General features: G+C 43.3%; 1 protein-coding gene across 1 annotated transcript in view; it reads left to right on the forward strand.

Annotated features, from left to right (window-relative positions):
• The window catches only part of LOC126416909 (uncharacterized), a 175,879-nt gene extending 153,475 nt beyond the window's left edge, over nucleotides 1-22,404 (forward strand). The window contains exons 2-3 of the mRNA XM_050084791.1: nucleotides 17,632-17,786; nucleotides 22,392-22,404. Coding sequence (XP_049940748.1) covers nucleotides 17,632-17,786; nucleotides 22,392-22,404 — 168 coding nt within the window. The remainder of the gene's footprint in view (nucleotides 1-17,631; nucleotides 17,787-22,391) is intronic.
• The last annotated feature ends 523 nt before the right edge of the window (nucleotides 22,405-22,927 follow it).

The following is a 22,927-nucleotide window of genomic DNA, read 5'->3' on the forward strand; positions in this document are numbered from 1 at the left end:
GGGAAAGTGCTCTACCATCTGAGCTACCGAAGCACGACTCACGCCCGGTACTCACAGCTTTACTTCTGCCAGTACCTTCTGTAAAGTTTGGAAGGTAGGAGACGAGGTACTGACAGAAGTAAAGCTGTGAGTACCGGGCGTGAGTCGTGCTTCGGTAGCTCAGATGGTAGTCTGCTTTAGGCGGTGGCGCGGCACGGACCTGCTGTCCCGGCCGCGGGCGCGCGTGGACGAGGAAGTGTTTACACCGTCGGTACTCGCGCGTGTTGTCTGACTCGATCGCCATGGCACACAATTTTCGAAAGACTACGCTCCAATTTACGTTCGACAACGAATTTGCCAGACCCAAAGCTTTCGAAATAGAGCGTTTTTTGAGGGAAGAAGTTCGTTTACCTGCTACGGACATCATTGGAATACACCTGTCCATTGTAAGCAGTACAATGTACGTAAAGATGACCGATGAAGCTGCGTGTGAAAGAACTCTCTCCGCTGCTCAAAGAGGATTTAAATTTCGACACTCTGATGGCCATATCAGCGATGTAACAGTAGCTCCTTCAGGATTGGGTGTGAGGCTGATTCGGATCTTTGAACTGCCGTTTGAGGTGCCAGAATCGATGGTTACTGAATCGCTGCGACCATATGGAACGGTACTTAGTCACACGCCTGAACGCTGGGCAAGTTTTAGTACCTATCCTGTGCTAAACGGCGTGCGACAGGTGCGGATCGTCCTTACTAAACATATCCCGTCTTATTTATACATTGGCGGGTGTCGAGCTATTGTGATCTACGATGGCCAGCCACGCACTTGTTCTGGCTGTGGTGGAGAAGGACATATCTGCTCGGAGTGCGTACAACGCCGCGTCGTGCAACTGCCACATGGAGACGCGTCACAGCGAGAAGTTCCCACGCAACTGCCGATGACGTACGTGTCGGTGGCTCGCCGGGAGGTGTTGCCCAGTTCGGAGCGTGACAAGGACGTGTATATGCAAGAGTCGACCGAGTTACGGGAGCATGGAGGTGACTCGGAGAATGTCCCTACGCCCACGTCACGTCGGTTGAGGGAGGAACCTTCCGACAACTCACATGAAGCACGCGACTTGGAAGTAGAGGTCGAGACAGTGGCGCCGGCAACGGACCAACGAACGATCGACGAACACAGTGAGGCAGCAGAGGGCAGGGCACGCAAACAGCGATCGCCGAAGCGTCGCAAAAAGCGTCGCCATAATTCGGGTGACACGTCCCCCCCTCGCCTAGGGGATACGGAAGTTACCATAGCCGAAGAACTGTCTGACACAGAACACGTGCCTTTAGAGGACGCTGACAGGATTCCGTCAGATGGAGACCGGATGTCCTGCCTTTCAGATGGTCCCTCTTCATTGACACCGACTGACCCAGAGCTGCCGACGAAGGAGTCAGGGATACCAATGTCCCAGCAGCCTCGTCGAAATACATCAGAGGACGTTTCTCGGATGGATGACCACTGCGACTGGGCGGAACCAGTCGAGGACATACAGGAATTGCCACCCCCTAATGATGACCACTCACCTACAGGATGCACACCACGGAACGACAACAAAAGAGGGCAGCCCGTTGGCGGGCACCCCTCTGAGCACGAATAGTGGACTAACGCCCTTGGAGTTCTCAGTGACATGACACGAGCATGACAACGACAACGAACCAAGCATATAAGGTGGGCACAGTGAACATTAACACCGCACGTTCGCTTGCAAAGATGCAACTTCTCCGGGACATGATTTACGCCACTGACGTTGATATTCTGCTGATGCAGGAAACCTGCAATGCTGCTTTTCCCGACGTGCACGGATACAACACTTACCTAGCGCCGACTCCAGATGGAGGACGTGGCACAGCGATACTAGTCCGGGAAGGGATTCCGATGTGTGACCTCGTTTACCTTCCTTCGGCTCGGGGTTTGGCTATGACCGTGAACGGCATTCGTATCGTCAACATCTATGCACCCTCCGGATCTGACAATCGACAGGCGCGTGCACGATTCTACTCGGAGGAGATTGCCCCCCTATTCCATGGACGGTATGACCACATTTTGGTAGGGGGGGATTTTAACTGTGTACTCGCCCCGAAGGATCAAACTCCTAATTTCAGCTCATGCCACGCATTGAACACGATCTGCCGGGACATGGCCCTTATGGACACGTGGGAAAAGATCCATGGGCAGCGGGAGGGCTACACGTATTTTACTAGCCATTCGGCGAGCAGGCTGGATCGGATTTATGTTTCTGACGGATTAAGAGATCACGTGTTGGCTGCTGAACGTTGGCCCACAGCTTTTACGGATCACCTTGCATATTTATGCACGTTAACCCTCCCACGGCAGAGGGTCTGGCGGAGTCGTAGTTCCTGGAAACTCAATTCATCCTTATTGGTGGATCTCGAATGTCGCCAGCGGATCGAAGATACATGGCAGACTTGCACTCGCCGTCTGCCGCTGCACCGTACGGTTCTTTCGTGGTGGCTGCAGTGTGCAAAACCGGCGATACGAAGAGCTCTCATCACGTATGGCAAGGAAAAAGCGAAATGGCTCCGAGATACACTTGACTATTTCTACATGGTGCTCCGCGAACTGTCCTCCATGGCCCCATCGCTCGAGCGTCAAGCGGAAGTCCATCGCATTCAGGCCTGTATTTTATCGATCACGAGACGTCGACTGGAGGGACTTTCGATCCGTGCTCGGTGCTTGGACAACGTCGATGGAGAACGTATCGGCATGCATCATGTGTCCAAGGGAAATGCGCGTAATCGCCGATCCCTAATCACAGTCCTCCATGATGACGATGGTCGGCCCTTGACGTCGCAACGGGACATTGCTGCTGAGTTTCTGGAGCATTATCGCCTCCTTTTCACTGGGACGCCGACGGACAATCGGACAGGAGAAGAACTTTTGCGACAGATGCAAACGGAGGTGGATAGTTCAGATGCAGAGGCGCTATTGGAACCCCTAACGGAAGATGACATCCGGGGCGCACTCGCGAAGGGTGCGGTGCATAAATCCCCTGGGCCAGATGGGTTGACACTCGAATTTTACCGCGCATTTGCGGATTTAATGATGTCCCAGTTGGTATTGATGTATAATGAGTTATTGAGCCCTGACACGGACGTTCCGTCGCAGTTCATGGCGGGACTGCTTATACCAATACCGAAATCGACAGCGAGTGTCAGCGCCCATCAATTTAGACCGCTCACGATGCTCAATACTGATTATAAGCTCTTTGCGCGAATGTTGGCGGCAAGGCTCAAGACTGTAATATCCAAGACAATACCACCAGACCAGGCTTGTCTAGGGGTTCGGAGCAACATACATACTATCCTCGGCGAATACCGCGACGTAATTTCACTGACGGAAGCTTGTCGCATGCGAGCGGCGTTCGTATCGGTGGACTTTGATCGTGCCTTTGACAGGATCAACCATGATTTCCTTGACTCGACAATGCGACGCATGGCGATACCACAGGATTTTATTACCGTCCTCATGCGCCTCCTTCGCGGCGCTTCTTCGACGGTGAGAGTCAATGGCAGGGAGGTAGGACCGATTCCTGTTTGCAGCTCAGTTAGGCAGGGATGTCCCTTGTCGATGTTACTGTTTTCAATAGCGCTCGAACCATTGATGCAGACTCTTAGACGGACTCTAACAGGCGTCCGACTCCGTGCGAGCTCCTTCACGTGTCGTGCATATGCCGACGACTTGATGATACTCGTCCGGTCGGAGAACGAAGTAAGTCAGGTGGTTACCCTTCTTACTACGTACGGAGTAGCTGCGGGAAGCAGGGTCAACATGAATAAAACCAAGATCATGCACATCGGTCGAGGGCTGGACGATCTGCACAGTCCGTTTACGACGGTGGACATCTTGCGATGCTTAGGTGTATTGTTCACCCGATCGCTACGGCAATCAGCGGCGGCGAGCTATCGACGTCTCCTCCAGAACGTCCGACTGCACATACGCAACAATTCACTCCGAACGCACGACCTGCTCCAAAGGGTGGACTACACTAATGTTCACCTGGCCTCGCGACTGCCGCACCTGGCACAGGTACTGCCAATGCCACATGGTATTGCTGACAGATTAATGGCGGCCTTTGGATACTATGTCAGCCAAGGAATGTTGTTTAAGGTCAAATACAAGACTTTAACTCTCCCACACCATGCTGGAGGACTTAACCTCACGGATGTGCGGAACAAGGCTCTCGCTCTATACCTGCGAGCGACGCTACGCACTTGGAACCAACGGCAACACGCCATCACGTCGGCCATCCTGGATGTGCTTCATCCCACGTCCTTTGAACCACCGGTCGCTGTAGGCACCATCTCGCCCTCTTTTTCTCACGTCGCGCGATTTTTTGTTGATTTTAGTTATGTTCAGTTACAGATACCTTCTACAAGAATCCCCACTACCCGCGAGATATATCGATACTTGCGGCGTCATCATGGCAGCAATGTTGTCGAACTTAAATACCCAACACGAAACTGGCGACAGATTTGGCGAGCTGTCCATACACCTCTCCTCACCACAGCAGCGCGATCGTCATGGTATACACTAATCAACCGCAAGACAGTCAACCGCCAACGTTTATACGACATTCGCATGGTAGATTCCCCGCTCTGCCTTATACGTGGCATGCAGGACACCGACGAACATTCTCTGCAGTGCGGTGAGGCAAAGGATGTTTGGCGGCTGACGCAACGCATCATGGCCCTCCTCAGACGCACCGATGAATCAACGATCACGACGGACGCTTTATTTTTCCCTGACGCGGTATTTTTCCCCTCACAAAAAACTTCGGCAATCCGATGGATTTGTGGACACGCATCGCACTACGTGCTCTCGCGGACATTGATATCGGGCATGGACTATTGGCATTATCTACTAGAACAACACGAAATCATCCGACGCCACTCTAAATATAAAACGAATTTTGCGAACTTTCTAGGCAGCATGTTTCATAACCCCCCGAAGCGGTGGGGAGTCCCAGGTTTACGTTGTTTCGAGGGGTAGAATGTACTCCCAGTGAAGTGACGAGGATGTCACTTCAGTCCTATATTTCTTTTCCTTCTTGTTTATATATGATTTTTCTTTTGGGACACTAAAATAAAATAAAAACAAAAAAAAAAAAAAAGTAAAATAGATGAGGCAATGCCACAGGGAGTGGATCCATCGACTTACCTGAGTTGCAAAAAAAAAAAAAAAAAAAAAAAAAAAAAAACATGGTTAGCGGTCGGACCCTTACGCCAGAGGTCTCGGGTTCGATTCCTCCTCCGGTACTTTTTTTTTTCTTCTGTTGCTTGCAGAATTGCAGCGCATTGTTACAGGAGAATCGCGAAATAAAAAAAAACAAAAAAAAAAATAAATAAAAAAAAAGATGAATAGAGCGTCTGCAAAAAAAAAAAAAAAAAAAAAAGTGGTAGAGCACTTGCCCGCGAAAGGCAAAGGTCCCGAGTTCGAGTCTCGGTCGGGCACACAGTTTTAATCTGCCAGGAAGTTTCATATCAGCGCACACTCCGCTGCAGAGTGAAAATCTCATTCTTGTTCAAATCTCTTTCCCTAATGTGCTATATCTACGATGTTGTGTGTATTTGTTATTTTTATTATTTGTGTCTCGCAAACGTATACATGGACACGAAGATTTTCATCATTTTTTTCGCCATCATAATTTTCTATCGACGTTCTGCAATATCCTTCACTGCTTCCTTTCCTACGTTTTCCGTCTTATTACTGTAGGCTTCACTGACAAGTCTGTCATCGAATGTGTTACACAGGACTCTTGCTTCGTTTAATACTTTACCCATTTCTTATTTGTGGTTGGTCTACACATATCTCTATGTAATCCTTTGTTCTTGCAGTTTAGAGTCGTTGTTTTTTTTTCAGTTGTTCGAACTTTATTAATCTATCGATAAAAGTATTGTTCATAATTTATGAATTTAACAGTCTTCGTTTTCATACCAAATGTCAATCAGTGATCTGGCGTATCCAAAATATTCAGACATTCTTACGAATGCGTTTTAATTCACTTAAAGTGTTCTTGGTATTTCATTGCATTATTATACTGTAGGTCTCAGTTCATTTTTTAAACCAAAAATTATTTACCATAACACGATGATTGTCTTTGTCCACTGTTACGAAACGTGCGAACCTCGTGTTACTTCTGTGTCCAATAGAGCACTAGGTGTTCATAAGTAACACGCGTGCCAAGGGTGATGCATAGTAATAAAAATTAGTTAGTAAAAATGCAGTCATCAATCCACCTTTGTAGATATTCCACACATCGATGTACATAAATGATAAAAGATTACCATCTTTGCATCTGCTGTGTAGTCACGGTCACGCTTCTGCGATAAGATGGAAACTGGAGGCCCTTTTTCTCTTATCCAGCACACGAGAACGTCCCTCGGTTGGCGGTGTCACTGGAACAGACGACACTATAAAGCGAGTTTAAGGCCATCTTGCCGCAACTCGGGCGCGACATAAATGGCTCTGAAATTTCTTCTAGACACAAATCTCTTTTTACGGTTGTTTTAACTCCCTACGAAATCGTCGTCGACATTAATTGCCCCTTGAGAACTCCAGCAGTCGACGCAGACTGTGCAAGGAAGGAAAAACGTAGCTCACACCAGAGAATGAGGTACAAGAAAGTGGTTGAGGGGATAATACGCTGACATCACACTATTTCTACATTATTCTTCAACCAGCAATAGCGGCTGAAGAATTAGTAGAAGTGACGTTATGTGCTACCCACAGGTCGTTAATATCTTTTTTTTTTTTATTTGCACTTCAGAACATTAACGATATTGCACTACAATATCAGTATGAGGAAGGAATTACCTACATTTACTTAGTGTAGTTGCTAAATATTTTCATATCCAAGCTTATACAGTAACTTCAGATATCGTCTCGTTAATAGACTGAATAATGTGTTGACATAATGGTATGTCTTTCTTGTCATCCATCACAATAGCTAGAGTTCCAGTTGTACTGCTAAAATGTTAAAAGTTTCATCTGCATTTTACGTACAACAGATGAAACAGGTAAACAGTGTGATTTCGTGATGATGTTACAAATTTTCACGAATGATGCAGGAGGGTAAATGCATCAAATGCATCAATTTTACGTAGGCGATCGTGGTCCTGAAACTGCCGAATCGAAAGTTACAAGCTAAAATCATTCTGATACCTGTTAGTAGAATACATGTATCGGTACTGTTTTTTTCTAATATTGTAGGGCAGGCAACTTTCATAGGTGGTAGTACGGACCAAAACAAGAAAACAACGTCTAGTAAACTTCGGTTGAAGACGTATGCGCACTTGTACAGCAGAAGATATGTGTAGCGCACATGAAAATGTGCTCCATTCTCTTAAGGTATGCATTTTATAGCCCGTGTCCACTATTCTTTGCCGGCCGATGTGGTCGTGTGGTTCTAGGCGCTTCTGTTTGGAATTGTAACTGCGCGACCGCTACGGTCGCAGGTTCGAATCCTGCCTCGTGCATGGAAGTGTGTGATGTCCTTAGGTTAGTTGGGTTTGAGTAGTTCTAAGTTCTAGGGGACTGATGACCTCAGATGTTAAGTCCCACAGTGCTCAAAGCTATTTGAACTACTATTTTTTTTTTTTTTTCGTTGCTGACTCCCTCTTCTGAAATTTTCCTAAAAGACGATCTTAGCAACAACAGTACCGGTACAAGTATTCCAGTGTCAGAGGTATCAGAAGAATTTTCTCTTACAACTCGGTCGTTTCCGGACCACCCTCCAGTATAATCCATGAAAGTTTGTAACATCATCACGGAATCACACTGTGTGTTGTAAATACCCCGGCCTTAAGTCATAATAATAATAAAGATTTAATGCTAATAAGAACAGGGGTGACTCAAGCGAACTTCGAAACATGTATTAGATAGGCAATAGGAAACCAGAATCGAATTTCTGACTTTAATACTTCAGAGCAATGTAAAACCACATTCATTCAACTTAGTCCGTAAACAACGTTAGTAATACTGATCGAGGTGGAACGGAGCAACAGCATGTGGTCAGAAGGTAGCATGTGCCACGTAGTCTTATTTGCACAGTAAAATCTATGAAAATACCAGTTTGGGATGTCAGTCATTCATTTTCAAGTTTCCGACAATGATACCATATCTAAAGTTACTGTATATGCTTGGATATGTAAGTATTTAGCAACTACACGAAGTAAATGTAAGTAATGTCTTCCTCATACTGTACATGAAGAAAGATTATTCTGTGGCTTTCTCATTCAGAACTCGCGTTGGAATGTTTATTATTTCCAACAAGCTGAGCCGGTTTGAAGAAGTCTGATTTTGCCCCCCCCCCCCCCTCCTCCCACTCCCCTACATGTTTTCCGGAACGTTTTCTTTTTACCTTTCGTGTGATTTTCATGGTGATTTTTATGATTGTTATGAACATAAATGTGTGTGTGTGTGTGTGTGTGTTTGTCTGTGTGAACGGTTCACGCAGCTTCTATTAAATAGAAGAACTAAGATTTCTTTGAATCTATGCGAGAAGAGGCCATCAATTTATTAAGCATTAACTTAGCTGCGATTGGCACTTGTTGGTAAAAACCCTCTTTCATTTCAGTGACTTTTTTTTTACATGGAGTGTAACGTATTCGGCTCGAGTTGTGAGCATACCGGATAGAACGTAAACACGACAGTGCTGCCACCTCAGTTAGACAGCCAGCTGGATTTTCCATATTAAATAGGTGCATTTATGAATCAAAATATGCACACAAAAATACCAGAAACATTCAACGAAAATATGTCACAAAAATATACGTATATGCACTCACAATGAACGAACCTGTACCTAAAACCAACACAAAATGAGAAGGGAAAATAGGAATCTAGCAACTTATTAGGCGTTTCTAAGATTACAGTAATGTTAAGCGGAACCTGAAGTGACTTTAGTTGCCTCTGTTATAGTAAATTACTAAACATTTTTCCAGCTCTTTGAGAAATGCCTTCCTTACATCCTTCAAAATAGATTTCACATTTGTGGAAGTCACCTCTGCATCACATTATATTACGAAGTAGAACTTCATTGTTGTTATTTCGATTGCAAAATAATTCTCGAAAATTACGTCTGGAATCATAATGTCTAATATAATGGTCTTCTTCAACGCGCAGATTTGGCAGTCAGCACGCATATGCCGATTTTTGTGATTTATTAAAAGCTTTACTTCATTATAAGTTAAGCAAACTACACGTTACTACAGACATTGCATCGACTTTGAAGACTGAGCGTGTCATTGAAATGCTTGTTCAGCGCTGCGTTTCCTGATGTGTTACGATGACCTATTTTTATAACCAAGACAAGCAGCTGGTGACAGCTACCGCAGAAAAAAATTCGGTTTATATCTTTTCTTAAATTTTGTTTTCGTAATCGTCTATCTTCGCTAACCAAACGTTAAAAAAAAATTAACAATGGTTTCGAGTAAAGCTCGGATGACCAAGTAGCAGTAATTTTTACATGTATCGCTAAAATCATGCAAAATTAGGCATGGCACCGTAAGTGCTCGTACTACATGTTACGCGGGAGAGCTTCTGTGAAGTCTGGAAGGTAGATGATGAGGTACTGGCAAACGTAAGGCTGTGAGAATTAGTCTTAACTCGTATTTGGATAGTTCAGTCGGTAGAGTAGCTGCCCGCAAAAGGCAAAGGTTGTGAGTTCGAGTTTCGTACATAGTTTTAATCTGCTAGGAAGTTTCATCTTGCATGTTCTTATAAAAGTTGTACTGAAGTACTGTGTTAGCAGTTTATGGATGCAGAGGGGACAACAGTTCCTATTAATTTATAAGATCCTACACGTTTATGTCTTCTGACTGCATTTTAGAGTCGCTCAAGGCATTTGCAAGATATCTGCATCCTCTTTTGTGAGCGTATTTCTTTGGTGCCAAGTTCTTAAAGTCAAACGTAACAATGAGCGAGCCACAGCAGTTAATGAGCTGCTGAAACATTTCCTTCAAAGCGGTTCCCTTCCGCTGGAATAGGTTCCTCGCAGCAAGGGATATAATGAGTTTTTTGACTTTCTTCGATGAAACGAGCTTGTCCTATATGTTGCTTCCATTGTCTTAAGATTCTTCCCGACAATCTGCAAGCGATATGCCAAGGTTATGTAGCAACAGTTTTGTGCGACCTTTACCAGTAGCGTTACTCGTTTCAATAAAAAAAAAAAAAAAAAAAAAAAAAGAAATAGAAAAGTTCTTCATTTGCAATAAGTTTGGAAAACGTATCTATCACTTTAAGATCATGTTTTATTTCTTCTTGTGACTTAAATCTGCTGAGTAGTCCAAAATTATTGTATAATATTTATTTCGGTTTTGGTATTCTCCGTGATAGATACAGTCTCATCAGAAATTATCGTAACGATTTCATTTTGTGTGCCCTTACTTAAGTAAGTAATCAGTCCTCCAGATTTAGCCACGGTGTTAATATGGGGCCGAACTTGGCTATTAATTTTACTTGCTCTAAAAAGCCCCTATTAGATGAATACTCTAACATTTCATGGTCGCCTGTTAACGTAAGACTTCTTTCGGCGGGAAAATGTACTATAGAAAATATATCCCCCTGAACAGTTCGATCTTAAATTGCCTGATTAATTAATTTTGGGTTTTAATTCTCTACGAAACATATTCCCACATGCACGTTCCAGTAATATGATTGTGGACTGTTCCTGGTTAGAGATAATGTTTAACAAACTCTGCCAGTATTTTAAACCATTTCTTGTGTGGAGGAAGCGTTAGAACTTAGCCACTTGCGGCATAAGCAACACACAGCACCCTTTGCTCGGGAATATACAAGTAACGTTCGCGTAACTTTTTCGTCATTTTAAAGATTACATCTTCAGTAGGCTCATCCATTAATTCTGTATCTTTAATTTTCTGCAAAAGTGCTTTCGACTTGCACATTCCAGTATCATGGTTGTGCGACTGTTCATGCCTAGAGTGAATTTTTGACAAGCTTTGTCTGTCTCTTAAACCATTTACTGTGGAGAACCAGCACCAGAATCGAACATCTTGCAAAAAAAAAAAAAAAAAAAAAAAAAAAAAAGACATCATCTTCAGTTCGACTGTATACATTCGCGTAACTTTTTCGTCGTTTGGTCCATTAATTTTGAGTTTTTAATTCTCTTCATAAGCTCTTTCCACTCACTTATTTTAGTGACATGGTTGAGGGACTGTCCATGGTTAGAGAGAATTTTTGACAATCTTTGCCAGTCTCTGAGGTCATTTCTTGTGGAGAGCGAACACTCGACTTGATCAGCTTGCAAATAAAGCAAAATACAGCAAATTTGTTAGAGAATATACCAGCTACATTTTCATGGATGGCGGAAGCAATGAAAGTAAAACACCTTGTCTCGCAGTCGGCAGGAAGTTTTACATTTTTCTCATAAATTTCTTCCTTAACTGTCCCTGCCCTAAAATTATCGTTTGTAATACGCGGCCGGGTTCCCAGGTCGCTAAGATCATCGACATCTTGAAGATCCTTCCTTAGAAGGTCTTCTCACTTCTTTGTGGTGGTGGTCTGCTCAGTTTCTTCCATATATCACTGTCACCATCTATCTACGCTAGTGGAACGATTTCATCAGTCATTAGTTCTTGCTTCCATGAAATGTACGATTCTTCAACATTACCAGCTGATGAGGCTTCTTACACTATTTTCTTTCACATTCCACTATAAGCTCACAGAAACACTGTCAGCTTTGCTTAAATTTTTTTTAAATGAATCTTATTGCTTCAGTAGTTCTTTTAGTATGTCAAACTTACGTTTTGTTTTTTTGGTACCCGATAATCGATCAATCGACACTTCTGCATAAAACAAATCACAGGCTCGAATACGTCATAGCCAGACCGCGTTCGTACTTCAGGGCTGACACGTTACTGACAAATATACCAAAAAAATTAGGGCACTTCAGTCGAAAGCGCCCGGTCTGCGGATTAGCAGTGGAAATTCCGAAGCGTGTGCAAGTAGCGGAAGTTGACGGCTGTCACTGCGGGCTACCTGTCAGGCCCACACGCCGCTCTATGTCTAGCTTTATTGACAAAAATGTCGACGACATCAAACATATCTTGTATATACGGAGAAGCCACTCGCTGACTGGGAGATAAATGGAATTCTCTACTGTCGTTGGATCACGAGGAGAACGACTGTCGTGATAAACACCCACTCTGTCCAGTTTAAGGAAAGGTAGAATCAATAATGAAGACGCCCCAGAGAGCATGACTAGGATGACTGCACCCTATTAACATTCAAAATTTGAAGTGTGAAAAGAGAAACAGGAAACCAAGCTGTTTGCTTACTCGGACTAATTTTGACTGGATAATGGCGGGGACTCCCCAAACTCAGGGCCTCTGCGTGACTACTTTTCTTGCGGCAGACTTAAACCAGGGCCCTGCCGGAAAGATGGTGATGTGCATTGGATAGGAATTCGACAAGGGAACGATCGTGGCCTGCTTAAATCGTTCTGCGATATTATTGATCTCTTTCGTTGGGATCCCACGACTGTCATACGAATACGTAATTGATGGGTTCAGAAGGGCGTAACTAGATGCGTAACTAGACCTCAGTTCAGTGACCCCATCCTACATCGTCCGAGAGGACAGACATATTCACTTGACCGTCCGGGACCACACAGACACTCAACGTACCTAAAACCAGCAAATGAGCTTGCAAAACTAGTATCCACAGTGCCAGCATGACAACATCTGAAACATCAACCACTGTTAGTTCGGACACCATTGTTGCGGCTTCCTTTGATGCGACTGCAAGGGGAGGCGACCGACAGTGGTGGTCCACGCTGGACACGGGCATCACGACATCACGTTGTCCTTCCACTAGATTACTGGTTCTGGGTAAAGCCTCGCTGTTTGTGTATCTGTGTGGTGAGGCTCTGACGAAAATCAAATCTGACATACTGAATTCATCATTGTATTTCGGGCTCAGCACCTCCCGAGACGATATGGCGGTGTTTTGGGTACCACCTATAATTCGTGTAGTCGGCAGCCAGGACAGCAGCCGTGTTATCTCTGACACATTAAGGCCGGAACCATCTGGTCATAGAAAATCGCAACAAAAGGTGGAATTTCAAGACATACAGACGAAAAACTACTTTCAGCAACAGAGCCTTTACCATCATGTCACCCAGATACACACAAGGACCTGAGGGTTTTTTATGGCCCTGACCACTATCGGACTTAACATCTGAGGTAATCAGTCCCTTAGAACTTGGAACTACTTAAACCTAACTAACCGAAGGACATCACACACATCCATGCCCGAAGTAGGTTTCGAACCTGCGACGGTAGCGGTAGCGCGGTTCCAGACTGAACCACCTAGGAGGGATTTTTAATTCCGTCTCTCCGACTACAAGAAAATGCATGATCACACATGTTCTTTTACAGGGTTGGGCAAGTAAAAGTGGCACGGACAACAGAGTTCCAAGGTACAAAGATACACAGCAGAGGAAAGGACATACAGCACTAACAAGACTATAGCAGATGTTGAAAGTAACCACCTTCATCTCTTGGCACTTTTGGGCCTTAGTCAGTAAGTTGCTGAAAGTGGAACGAAGCTGTACAGCTGGAATTGATGCAGTCGCATCCCAAATGTGCTGCTGCAGTTCTTCAAGACTATGAGGGCTGTTGCGATACACCTTAGTCTTGACAGCTCCCCGCTCAAAGCAACTGAGCACTGAAAGTTCCGGTGTCCTGGGTGGCCCTACTGAACTCTGCTAACAAGCCTGTCAGGCGTGAAGATTGCTTAAAAGAGCTCCAAGGCTTTATGAGCAGTTGCTTCATTCTTTTAGAAGTAACTGTAGGTCTTTCCCCCTTCGTTATACGAATACACGTCCAGTAGTATACACTAGTCTGGGGCACTTTTATGTGCTCCACCCTGTAGTTGGAAAGAAGGAATTAAAATACCATCAATAATTGTAAAATAACGACGGATAAGTGGCCACACAGATGAGAAGTACACTATGTTGTACAGAAAACGATGGTACACGGAGAAAAAAAAATTCATTGAAAGAAAGGACAGGGAAATGAATCAGACATCTTCATGCTAACAGCAGTGGCTAATGCCTCCCCTAACTCAATGATAGTGAAAATGCATTAAAAAATAGCAAAAAAGAAAGAAATTCGTGGCTCTTTAGTGGGAACTAATAATACAGGGTGATCAATCCTTAACGTAGCCGCCTAGACAGAAAATTTCCTCTCTCCATCCATCCCCTCCCACCCTTCCCCCACTCCCTCCCACCCCCATCCACAGCCGGCAACCAGCCGGCGGCGGCACTGGCGGGGAGTATACCTACCGGATGTCCCACAAGCCTTTCCCTGACTGCAAACACTCATAAGGTACAAAATATGTTACATAGACAAATACTTTTTATCTTGAGTTGCATGTGCAATATTGAAGTTTTTTTGTACATATATACTTATTGCAACGTGGAGTTTACGTGCAAACCGGTGACAAGTGAAATAATAACAAGTACAGAGGATTTGCGAGATACAACTAATTTTTTACTGATCAACAGTTTAACCCAAAGGGCACAGTAATTACCAAAAATTTTGTACAAGTGTCTCTTATTCACAAATCAGAAAAATACATTACACAATACCTTTCTAATTGAATTAGGTGCAAACAAGAACTTCTTATAACTTCTATACTAACTGTAACCACTTCAATACTAAAAGGTAAAATCAGTTTCATCTAACAAAGGGCGCTTGAATAATAAAGGTGAAATAAGTTTCTTTTAAATAGGTCACCTGGGCAACCACAATAGGACAATTCACATAATTTCCAATTTCCGCTACCCATCAAGTATCTCTCTTTAACATGTACGTAAGTTCAACTCCCGCTGCACATAAGGTATAATTCAGAACACTAGTCTCCTTCCTTTATCGTTTTCAAGGTAAATATATAAGCAGTATAGCAAATGGAACAGACGCCTTGGCGTGTCAATGCAGAGGAAACTTAACCTAATGCAAGATCCCCACTCACTGCAACCCGAAGAACTCAGTGGCTGCCATATCGGTTGCCATTTTCCCCGCGGCCAAAAGAACCTCTTTTCCCTCTGGTTCTGGTCGGCCAAGGTGTCGTACTCCGGACATAGATCTATACATGGACTAGGCGGCCGCTGCAGTGCTGCAACAGAAAAGCGCAAACACACAGCCACAGCCAAAGGAAACAATGTTAACAGCCCCAGTATATAGTAAGATAATATTCTGCAAAGATAGATGACATCAAGACAAAGGCAAATTAAAACGGTTAAAAGAATTAACAGTAGACTTCAAATTTCAAAGTATGTAAAACTGCCCCTGCACAAACAGACTAGTTTTAAAAGGGCAACGATAATACAAAACATAATATTACGAGTATTACACCAGTACGTCGCAGTTCCAGTACAATATTAAACTCATAAGAAAACGTAGACGCTAGTGATAACACGGGTAGGCCCGACTGCAAAACTGGAAAGCTTGAATGTCTACTTCTTCAATAGACAGCTGCGTGGTACATAGTTCAACTCCACTAGCCAAAATGAAAAACACATTGCTCAGCATCCTGTGTAGAAGACCATGGCCCAGTCACGCCTCAAGAACTTGCAATAACAGGCCCGCTTCCGCACTCCGAGCCACATACACCGGTCAAATCCAGCTAACTCCACGCAAACACAAGTTTCACTCTCTGAGCAGCGACACGTACCGGCCGTTTCGAAGCCAAAACCCCGTCTGCCCGCCATCCCACCAGCACCACCACCGGCCAACGAGGCATAGATAAGCAACACCAGAGGGAAACAATCGATCCGGGTGAATCGAACGGAGAAAGCAACTGGCGCCGGCGCCTCCCCACGTATCACTTACTGTTACTTTGTGTTTTGCAGGGCCCAGTCTCCTAATAACAACGGAAAAGGGCAAACAAGATGTACTTAGATCAGGAGAAAGCCCATTGTGTCCTGTGGCATCACGAGAAACAGTCACCAATAGCAGTCCAGAGGAAATTCCACACGCCATACGACAGCCACCAGATGTTACAAACATCAAGACGCACCTAGTGCGCAGACAATTCAGACAGTGAGAGACGCCTTCGTAAGAATTCGCAATAAGTCAGTCCGCAGAGCCTCACGTGATTTGCTGTCTCCGAAGACATTACTGCACCGCATGATACATAATCAACTTGTTTTCTATGTGAACGTAGTCCAGTTCGTGCAGTCCTTCCAACCAACGGATGACAATGCTCGATAGGACTTTACTATTACATGCTGGCTGAGATTAGGGAAGATGATGACTATCTGAAACGTGTCGTTTTCTCATAAGTGGTCACATTCAGCGGAATAGTGTTGCCAACCGACGCAATACTAGGATCCAGTAGTCCTAGAATCTCAAAGCTGTGTCTGAGATCGTCAGAGACATATGGCGGGCAACGCAAGAAGTACACGTCGATATTTATTGTCTATGAAAATATAATATTGAATACGTTACAAGCACTTTAAGATAACAGAAGTGTGTGTGTTTGTCGTTTTTTCTGCCTTCCACGTGCCTGTGAGACTATGGTTGCGTAGAAATCTTGAGCAAGTAGCAAGTGTTTTTAGAGATTTCACATATGACACATATGTACATACAGAATCAATGCTTGCAGTAAGGATTTTATTTCAAGAGGAACTTATCCACGATACCAACTCCGATACCTTTTATCCCACTGCCGGCCTCTCCCCTCTCCTCTATCTCCTGTACACAATCATCTCCTTTTGTATGCTCTCTTCCATTATGTTTCCCCTTTTTATATCTGTGTTGCTCCATGATTTCTGCTTTACGTCGTTTTAAAAGTCTTCCTCTTTGTCTCGCGGCTGAAGAGCATCGCCTATGGTGCTGCCAGCCCATCCCAGATGGGGAATTTAAATACAATAAAGGGAAAAAATCAGAAATGCCTAATATAGTACACCAGGCACCCAGGCATGATCAAAGAAGACAAGAGTGGGAGTGGTGCACTGTTAAGTCCTAATTTTATTTTCAGGAAACGTTTAACAGTGACAGGCGTGTGGGAAACAGTTCGCGGCCTTTTTTGGCCGGTTAACTGAAAGAGATCATGCTTTTGCGATCTTACAGCAGGATCGCGACGATACACACAGCAGCTTCTCATTACATGAAATTCATGATGAGTTAATGATAGAATCATCACTAACAACACATGGCCTCCTTGTTGCCTTATTTTACCCCCTGTGACTTTTATGCCTGGGGATATTAACTGTAGAGCACAATCGTTCGTAATTATTACGACTGACAAATCTTCACTGTTGCTTGGGAAGCGTGGGAAGGTCACAAGCGCTTCCATCTCGTCAGTAGCTTCCTAGCTTTAGAGATTGATTGATGTACTTACGACTGCCAAGAAGAAACTCCACGCACTGCTTAGAAAACAGCGGCAGCATTTCTGAAAGTCGTAATTTTTATTATCGTTTGTAACTTCGTTACATCTTATAAGTTCAGTAATGTTCACAATATGGGTTTATGATTGCTTTTATGCATGATCCAAGCTTTGTTTACTGAGATAAAAATACGAGCATTTGTACACTCAGTCTATAACAATTTCGTATTTAATTTCAGGTGTCAGACATAATAAAGGCAAATGACCCAAATCTGGGAGATAAAATAAGGAAATTTCTTGATGAGCTGGAGGAAGAGGAGAATGAGAGCAACATTTATGACTCGACAAATGAAGATGAATCCGATAAAGTTGAAGAGGATGATATTGACTCTAGGTATGGCGAGAGTGAAGAACACCAAATTACAATCGTTCGTGCAGACCCTCCAAATTCTGTCGAAAAAGGGAGCGACGCTCTGTTGTAATCAAGAAAGTGACCCAGGATAGTTTCTTGATCTTCTTCGACATAACTGACACCCATTATTTCAACTTCCGGTAAAAGTATCTCTTTATCTTTCGATGGTAAGGACTACATCATTCGGCCTCGCAAGATTTATTTGCGGGGTGAGGATGGACGTCGCTGGTCATCTGTAGCTCCTGAAAAGAAAGACAGCGCATATACCTCAAAGAAATATTATTCATCATATTCAGTCCCTTATCAATGGAACTAGAAACGCCGCTACACCGTTAGAAACATTTTCTTTAGTTTTCACAGATGACATGTTACAATTAATAGTACATCACACGAATGAGGAGGTAATGAGGAAAAGATCAAAATATCAAAATCCAAAGAGCATTCGGAGTACAACTTCCACTAAAGAATTAAAATTTTTAATTGGTACCCTGATCGTGACAGAATATTTGAAGAATAACCATTTTTATCAACTCGTGAGTTATTTGACAGTAGTTTATGTAGCCCTAGATATAAAACAGCCATGAGTTCCGAGCGATTCTAATTTTTAATTTCTTCCCTGAGGCTTGATGACAAGTTGACTCGTGAGGAACGAAAGTAGTCCGATCCATTTGCAGCTACCAGGGAATTACGTGATGAATTTGTTATCAAGTGCCGTAACTATTACAGACTAGGCTCATTCATTACAGTGGACGAACAGCTCCTTGCTTTTCGTGGTACAAGACCCTTTCGTATGTTCGTAGGCAACAAGCCCACTAAATATGGAACTAACATTGTGATGGCATGTGACGTAGGAACAAAATACATGGTTGATGCTTTCCCATATCTTGGCAAAGGCACAGATACTAACGGTCTGCCACTTGTAGCATAGAACGTGAAGGAGCTATGAGAGTATCTAACCGAAATGTTACGACTGATAACTGGTTCACAACTATCATGTTAGCCGACGATCGACTAAACGGGAAACTCACTGTTGTTGGTACTTTGAGACACAATAAGTGAGAAACACCTCCAGAACTACTTATAACCAAAAAGAGAGAAATACGAACATTCACGTTCACCTTTGACAAGGAAATGACTCTTAATAAAATAGTCCTTGTGTTGTCGATGATGAAACGACCAAGATGAAACAGATGAAGTAACTAAGAAACATACGATGATTCATTGCTGCAACGTCAAAAAAGGTGGCGTTGATTCGTTAGACCAGATGTCTCGCAACATTTCTTGCAGCCGGAAGACTAAACGGTGGCCTTTGTGGGTCTTTTACGGAATTTTCAACATTATGTGCCTTAATATGTGGGTAATCCACGTTCACAACACCACCCGTGAAAAGCAGAATGTCCTAAAGTGGAAACATTTCCTAATACGACTAAGTGAAGAGCTACTCTCACCACGGACGTAAAGCGGGCTTGAACACATACCAAGAATATCAAATGACCTGCTCCTCACTATACAGTCTGTCCTTGGAATTCACTATACAGTCTGTCCTTGGAATCGAACCCCGTCGTGAGAACATTGATGGAAATGCTGGAATATGAACTGCCCCGAGGAGAACTAGCTGCCACATATGTCCGTCGAAAAAGACAAGACTGTCAACAACGTTCTGTGCTGTTTGTTAAAAGGCATTTTGCAATGAGCATAGAGCGCAACTATGAGCTAATTGTTCGAAAAAAATGTTCTCATTGCTGTCAAAAACTATTGTTTCTGTGATTATATACTGTGGCTTGTATTGTTTATTAGTGGTAAAAGAATGGAAATGAACGTATGGCATCGTTGGCTGGGAGGCCCCATCCGGTGAAGTTCGGCCTCCAAGTGCGAGTCTTATTTCAGTCGACGCCACATTGGGCGACTTGCGCGCCGCAGATTAGGATGAAATGATTATGAGGACAACACAAACTTCAGTCCCCAAGCGGAGAAAACTCAAACCCGGTCGGGAATCAAACCCGGGCGACGAGCATGTCACCAACCAGCTAAGCAGGCGGACGATTAGTGATTATTAATAAATAATAACGTGTTACCAAATTTTGCTTACTTTTTGTTATGTCGTAAAAATTACGAACGTTTGTAACATTAGATAATTGAAGACCGTTTGTGTTCTAGGGTTAAAAGAGAAAGGGTACAATTCAAATCCACACACTTTAGATGAACTTGAATCTAACACTCGTCAAGAAATAGCTACCGTTTTCTCGGGGAACTGCAAAGTAGATGAGCAATTTCCTAAACAGGTGTCAGAAGTGCTTGAACAATGAAGGAAGCAGTTCCAGCAGCTCATTGCTTAATAAATGTGAGTAATATACTTTTCCTTTTAAGTGTTTATATTACGTATGTTAGAAATAAACATACTATATTTTTTCCGAACCTCCTGTCACCCACACCAAGGAAGGACACAGCAGCCGGCAGGCCGCATGCTCCGAAAGCTGTTGAGTTATCGATTGACCACCCTGTACAGTCAAGAGTAAAATTTTTTGTTTATTTACCGACGCAATCCCATATTTATGACACAGTCTTAACCGGTTTCGGCCATACAATGACCACCTTCAGATTCTAAATGCGGCATAAACTGAACACAGGTTCATCCGTTGTCAACGCATGTCTACTTATATCTCCACGAACACAACAGCTGCCACCACGTAACAAAGGAAGCAAAGGTAGCATCAAACAGAAGAACGAGTGACTGGCGGCGAATGGGTTTTGTTTGGGAGGTATTTTCAGCTTCACTGAAAAATGCTTTATTACATTACAGTTACGGGTACAAGTACAGACATTGTGATCATTGCTATCTTAATATCTACCCACTTCAGTTTATTAGCACTTTTGCTCTGCATCTAATAGTCTCCGCGCAAAGACATCATATAATTTACTATCAGATGTTTCCCACACAGTTGTAATGCGCCTTGAAGTGGATTACGTCTGTTACTATAAACCACCTGTTTTGTGTCCACCCTTCCACAATTCAGTGCCTGACCTGCTGCCCAGGCAGAAATAAATATTAATTGCTTGTTTGTGGCACGCTGACTTGGAGGTGCCAACGAGGCTAAAAACATACCGTCAAACGGGGAGAGATGTGCCTAGTTGGGTGAGAATGTGCTAACGATAGACTTGACGCTTACGTGATATCTAGGAGTTTTTCTGTGTAAGCAGGGAGTTCCGTCTCTCTGCGAAAGTTCGCAAGTGTCGTCAGTGTTCACTTTTGACTCGTTGCCTTCTTTATTCCGATTGGTGGCTATCTTACTTCTACTATGGCGCCTGCTTTACTTGGGCGTGTACTTTGGCTTGTACTGTTACCAGCTATGGTGTGGTAATTAATTTCTAGAAGCTGTTTTGCCCATTTCGAGGTTCGTTGAGTAAAGTAACGTCCGCCGGGGCATTTTCACTTGTCTCGATCACAAATGTTTGAGAGACGTGACTGGGGAAGATTTTTATTTAAGGAGTCATGATGCAGAAATTCGATTTCTGGTGAACAGAACAGTATCTGGTCAGCTGTTTCACGATTATCATGCTTGTATCCGGAAAACATTACATCACCCTTCACCCGTTCAAATGTATTTAATTCAGAAGCTATATCTATATTCCGTTTAGTAAGACAGCTTTATGTTTCCGTATTCGTGTCCAAGTGATAGTGGTTCAACGAGGTTTATCAGAGACATGTTTATAATATTAAATACTAACCTTCTAGCTGTCCATGCTTTCTCAGTTAAAATACAGGAACTCAACTGAAATTGGTTTTTGCGTAACTTAATTCTGGACTTCCATTTCTTCATTTGATTATCGGAAACCTACTGAGCACTAGCATGCTCACATATATTGCACAGTTACTTGATTTGTAGCATCCTCGCGCGCATTGTACCTCTTGTGATTTATTTAGTAAGGATTGCTTAATAGTGTTTTTAGCAGAAGCCACTTGATTTATTTCAGGTCAACGTTCAAGGAAGTGTTACATCCCATGTAGCGTGGCGGAGCAGACATAAGCTTCGTTATCTCTGTTGCGCAGGTTAAAATTAATTTCAGGGCCACGACAAAGCATTTTTCGGAGTATTCAGGGAACAGTGATTAATTACACGCCTCTGTATAGTTTCAAATCAGTCTCAGTAACTATACGTCTTAGTGTATGTGCTGGTGAATATTGGAACGTCGGTAATTGGAAGGTTGTGAGTCACAACTGCTAGATTACATTTCCTGTTAGGTTCAGAAAATTGTTTCAGCAAATTTTGTACCATTTTACATTCACAGTTTTGCACAGTCACGTTTCATACTCAGAAATTTGTATAGTCATATAGGCCACTAGTACAATAACTACATAACTTAAAATAGATGTTATTGAACGAAATGGTTTTAAAAATTTCTCATAATTTTAAAGCTTCAGTGCACAAAAAGTGTTTGAAGTAATTTTGGTCTATTGTGATTATTTAGTTTGGAAATGTCAGTACTTTTAGATTTGTTCTGATACTAAAAAACAGATGTAAAAGCAGGAAGGGCATGTACAAAGATGTGGTGTCTGACAATGAGATTTTTTTATTCTTGCTGTTTCAGCCCGGAGCTGTAAAATCTTTGTCAAGGTCCTCTTTAAATCACAAAGCAGATGAACGCTGTTTTGTGAAGTTTAGTTAGCACGTCCTCTGCCGTTCAGCTGGCTCCCCGATCACATATTCTTTCCTAATAGTCATGTAGAGATTCAAATGATACTTCCGATCGATAAAATTCTCACGTGTTATTTCTTTAACAACGTAATGTTTGTCACCCTTTCTTTTAGCACTTCTGGCAATACAATTCTCTTCAGCAGGTCAGTTCACTTTTCTGATTCTTTTTGGTTCTGTAGTGGTTGCCAAAGGCACTGAGTTGCATTCCGTTTCACTATGAGCAAAAGCCATGAATCTTAAATCGAGGGTTCCGAGGTCAGGTATTTCCTGAACAGTGGTCAGAGCGATAGCTAAAACAGGAAATGTGGTCTACCATTGCAGGGAGAGAATTGAAATCTTTGTACATACAATGTTTTGTCTCACATATACTTCGCTTTCCCTCTATTTCCGAAGATATGAGGCAAAGTTGAACCAACGGCCTTGCCGTAG

The sequence above is a fragment of the Schistocerca serialis genome, chromosome 8, assembly GCF_023864345.2.
Source record: "Schistocerca serialis cubense isolate TAMUIC-IGC-003099 chromosome 8, iqSchSeri2.2, whole genome shotgun sequence".
Classification (NCBI taxonomy): Eukaryota; Metazoa; Arthropoda; class Insecta; order Orthoptera; family Acrididae; genus Schistocerca; species Schistocerca serialis.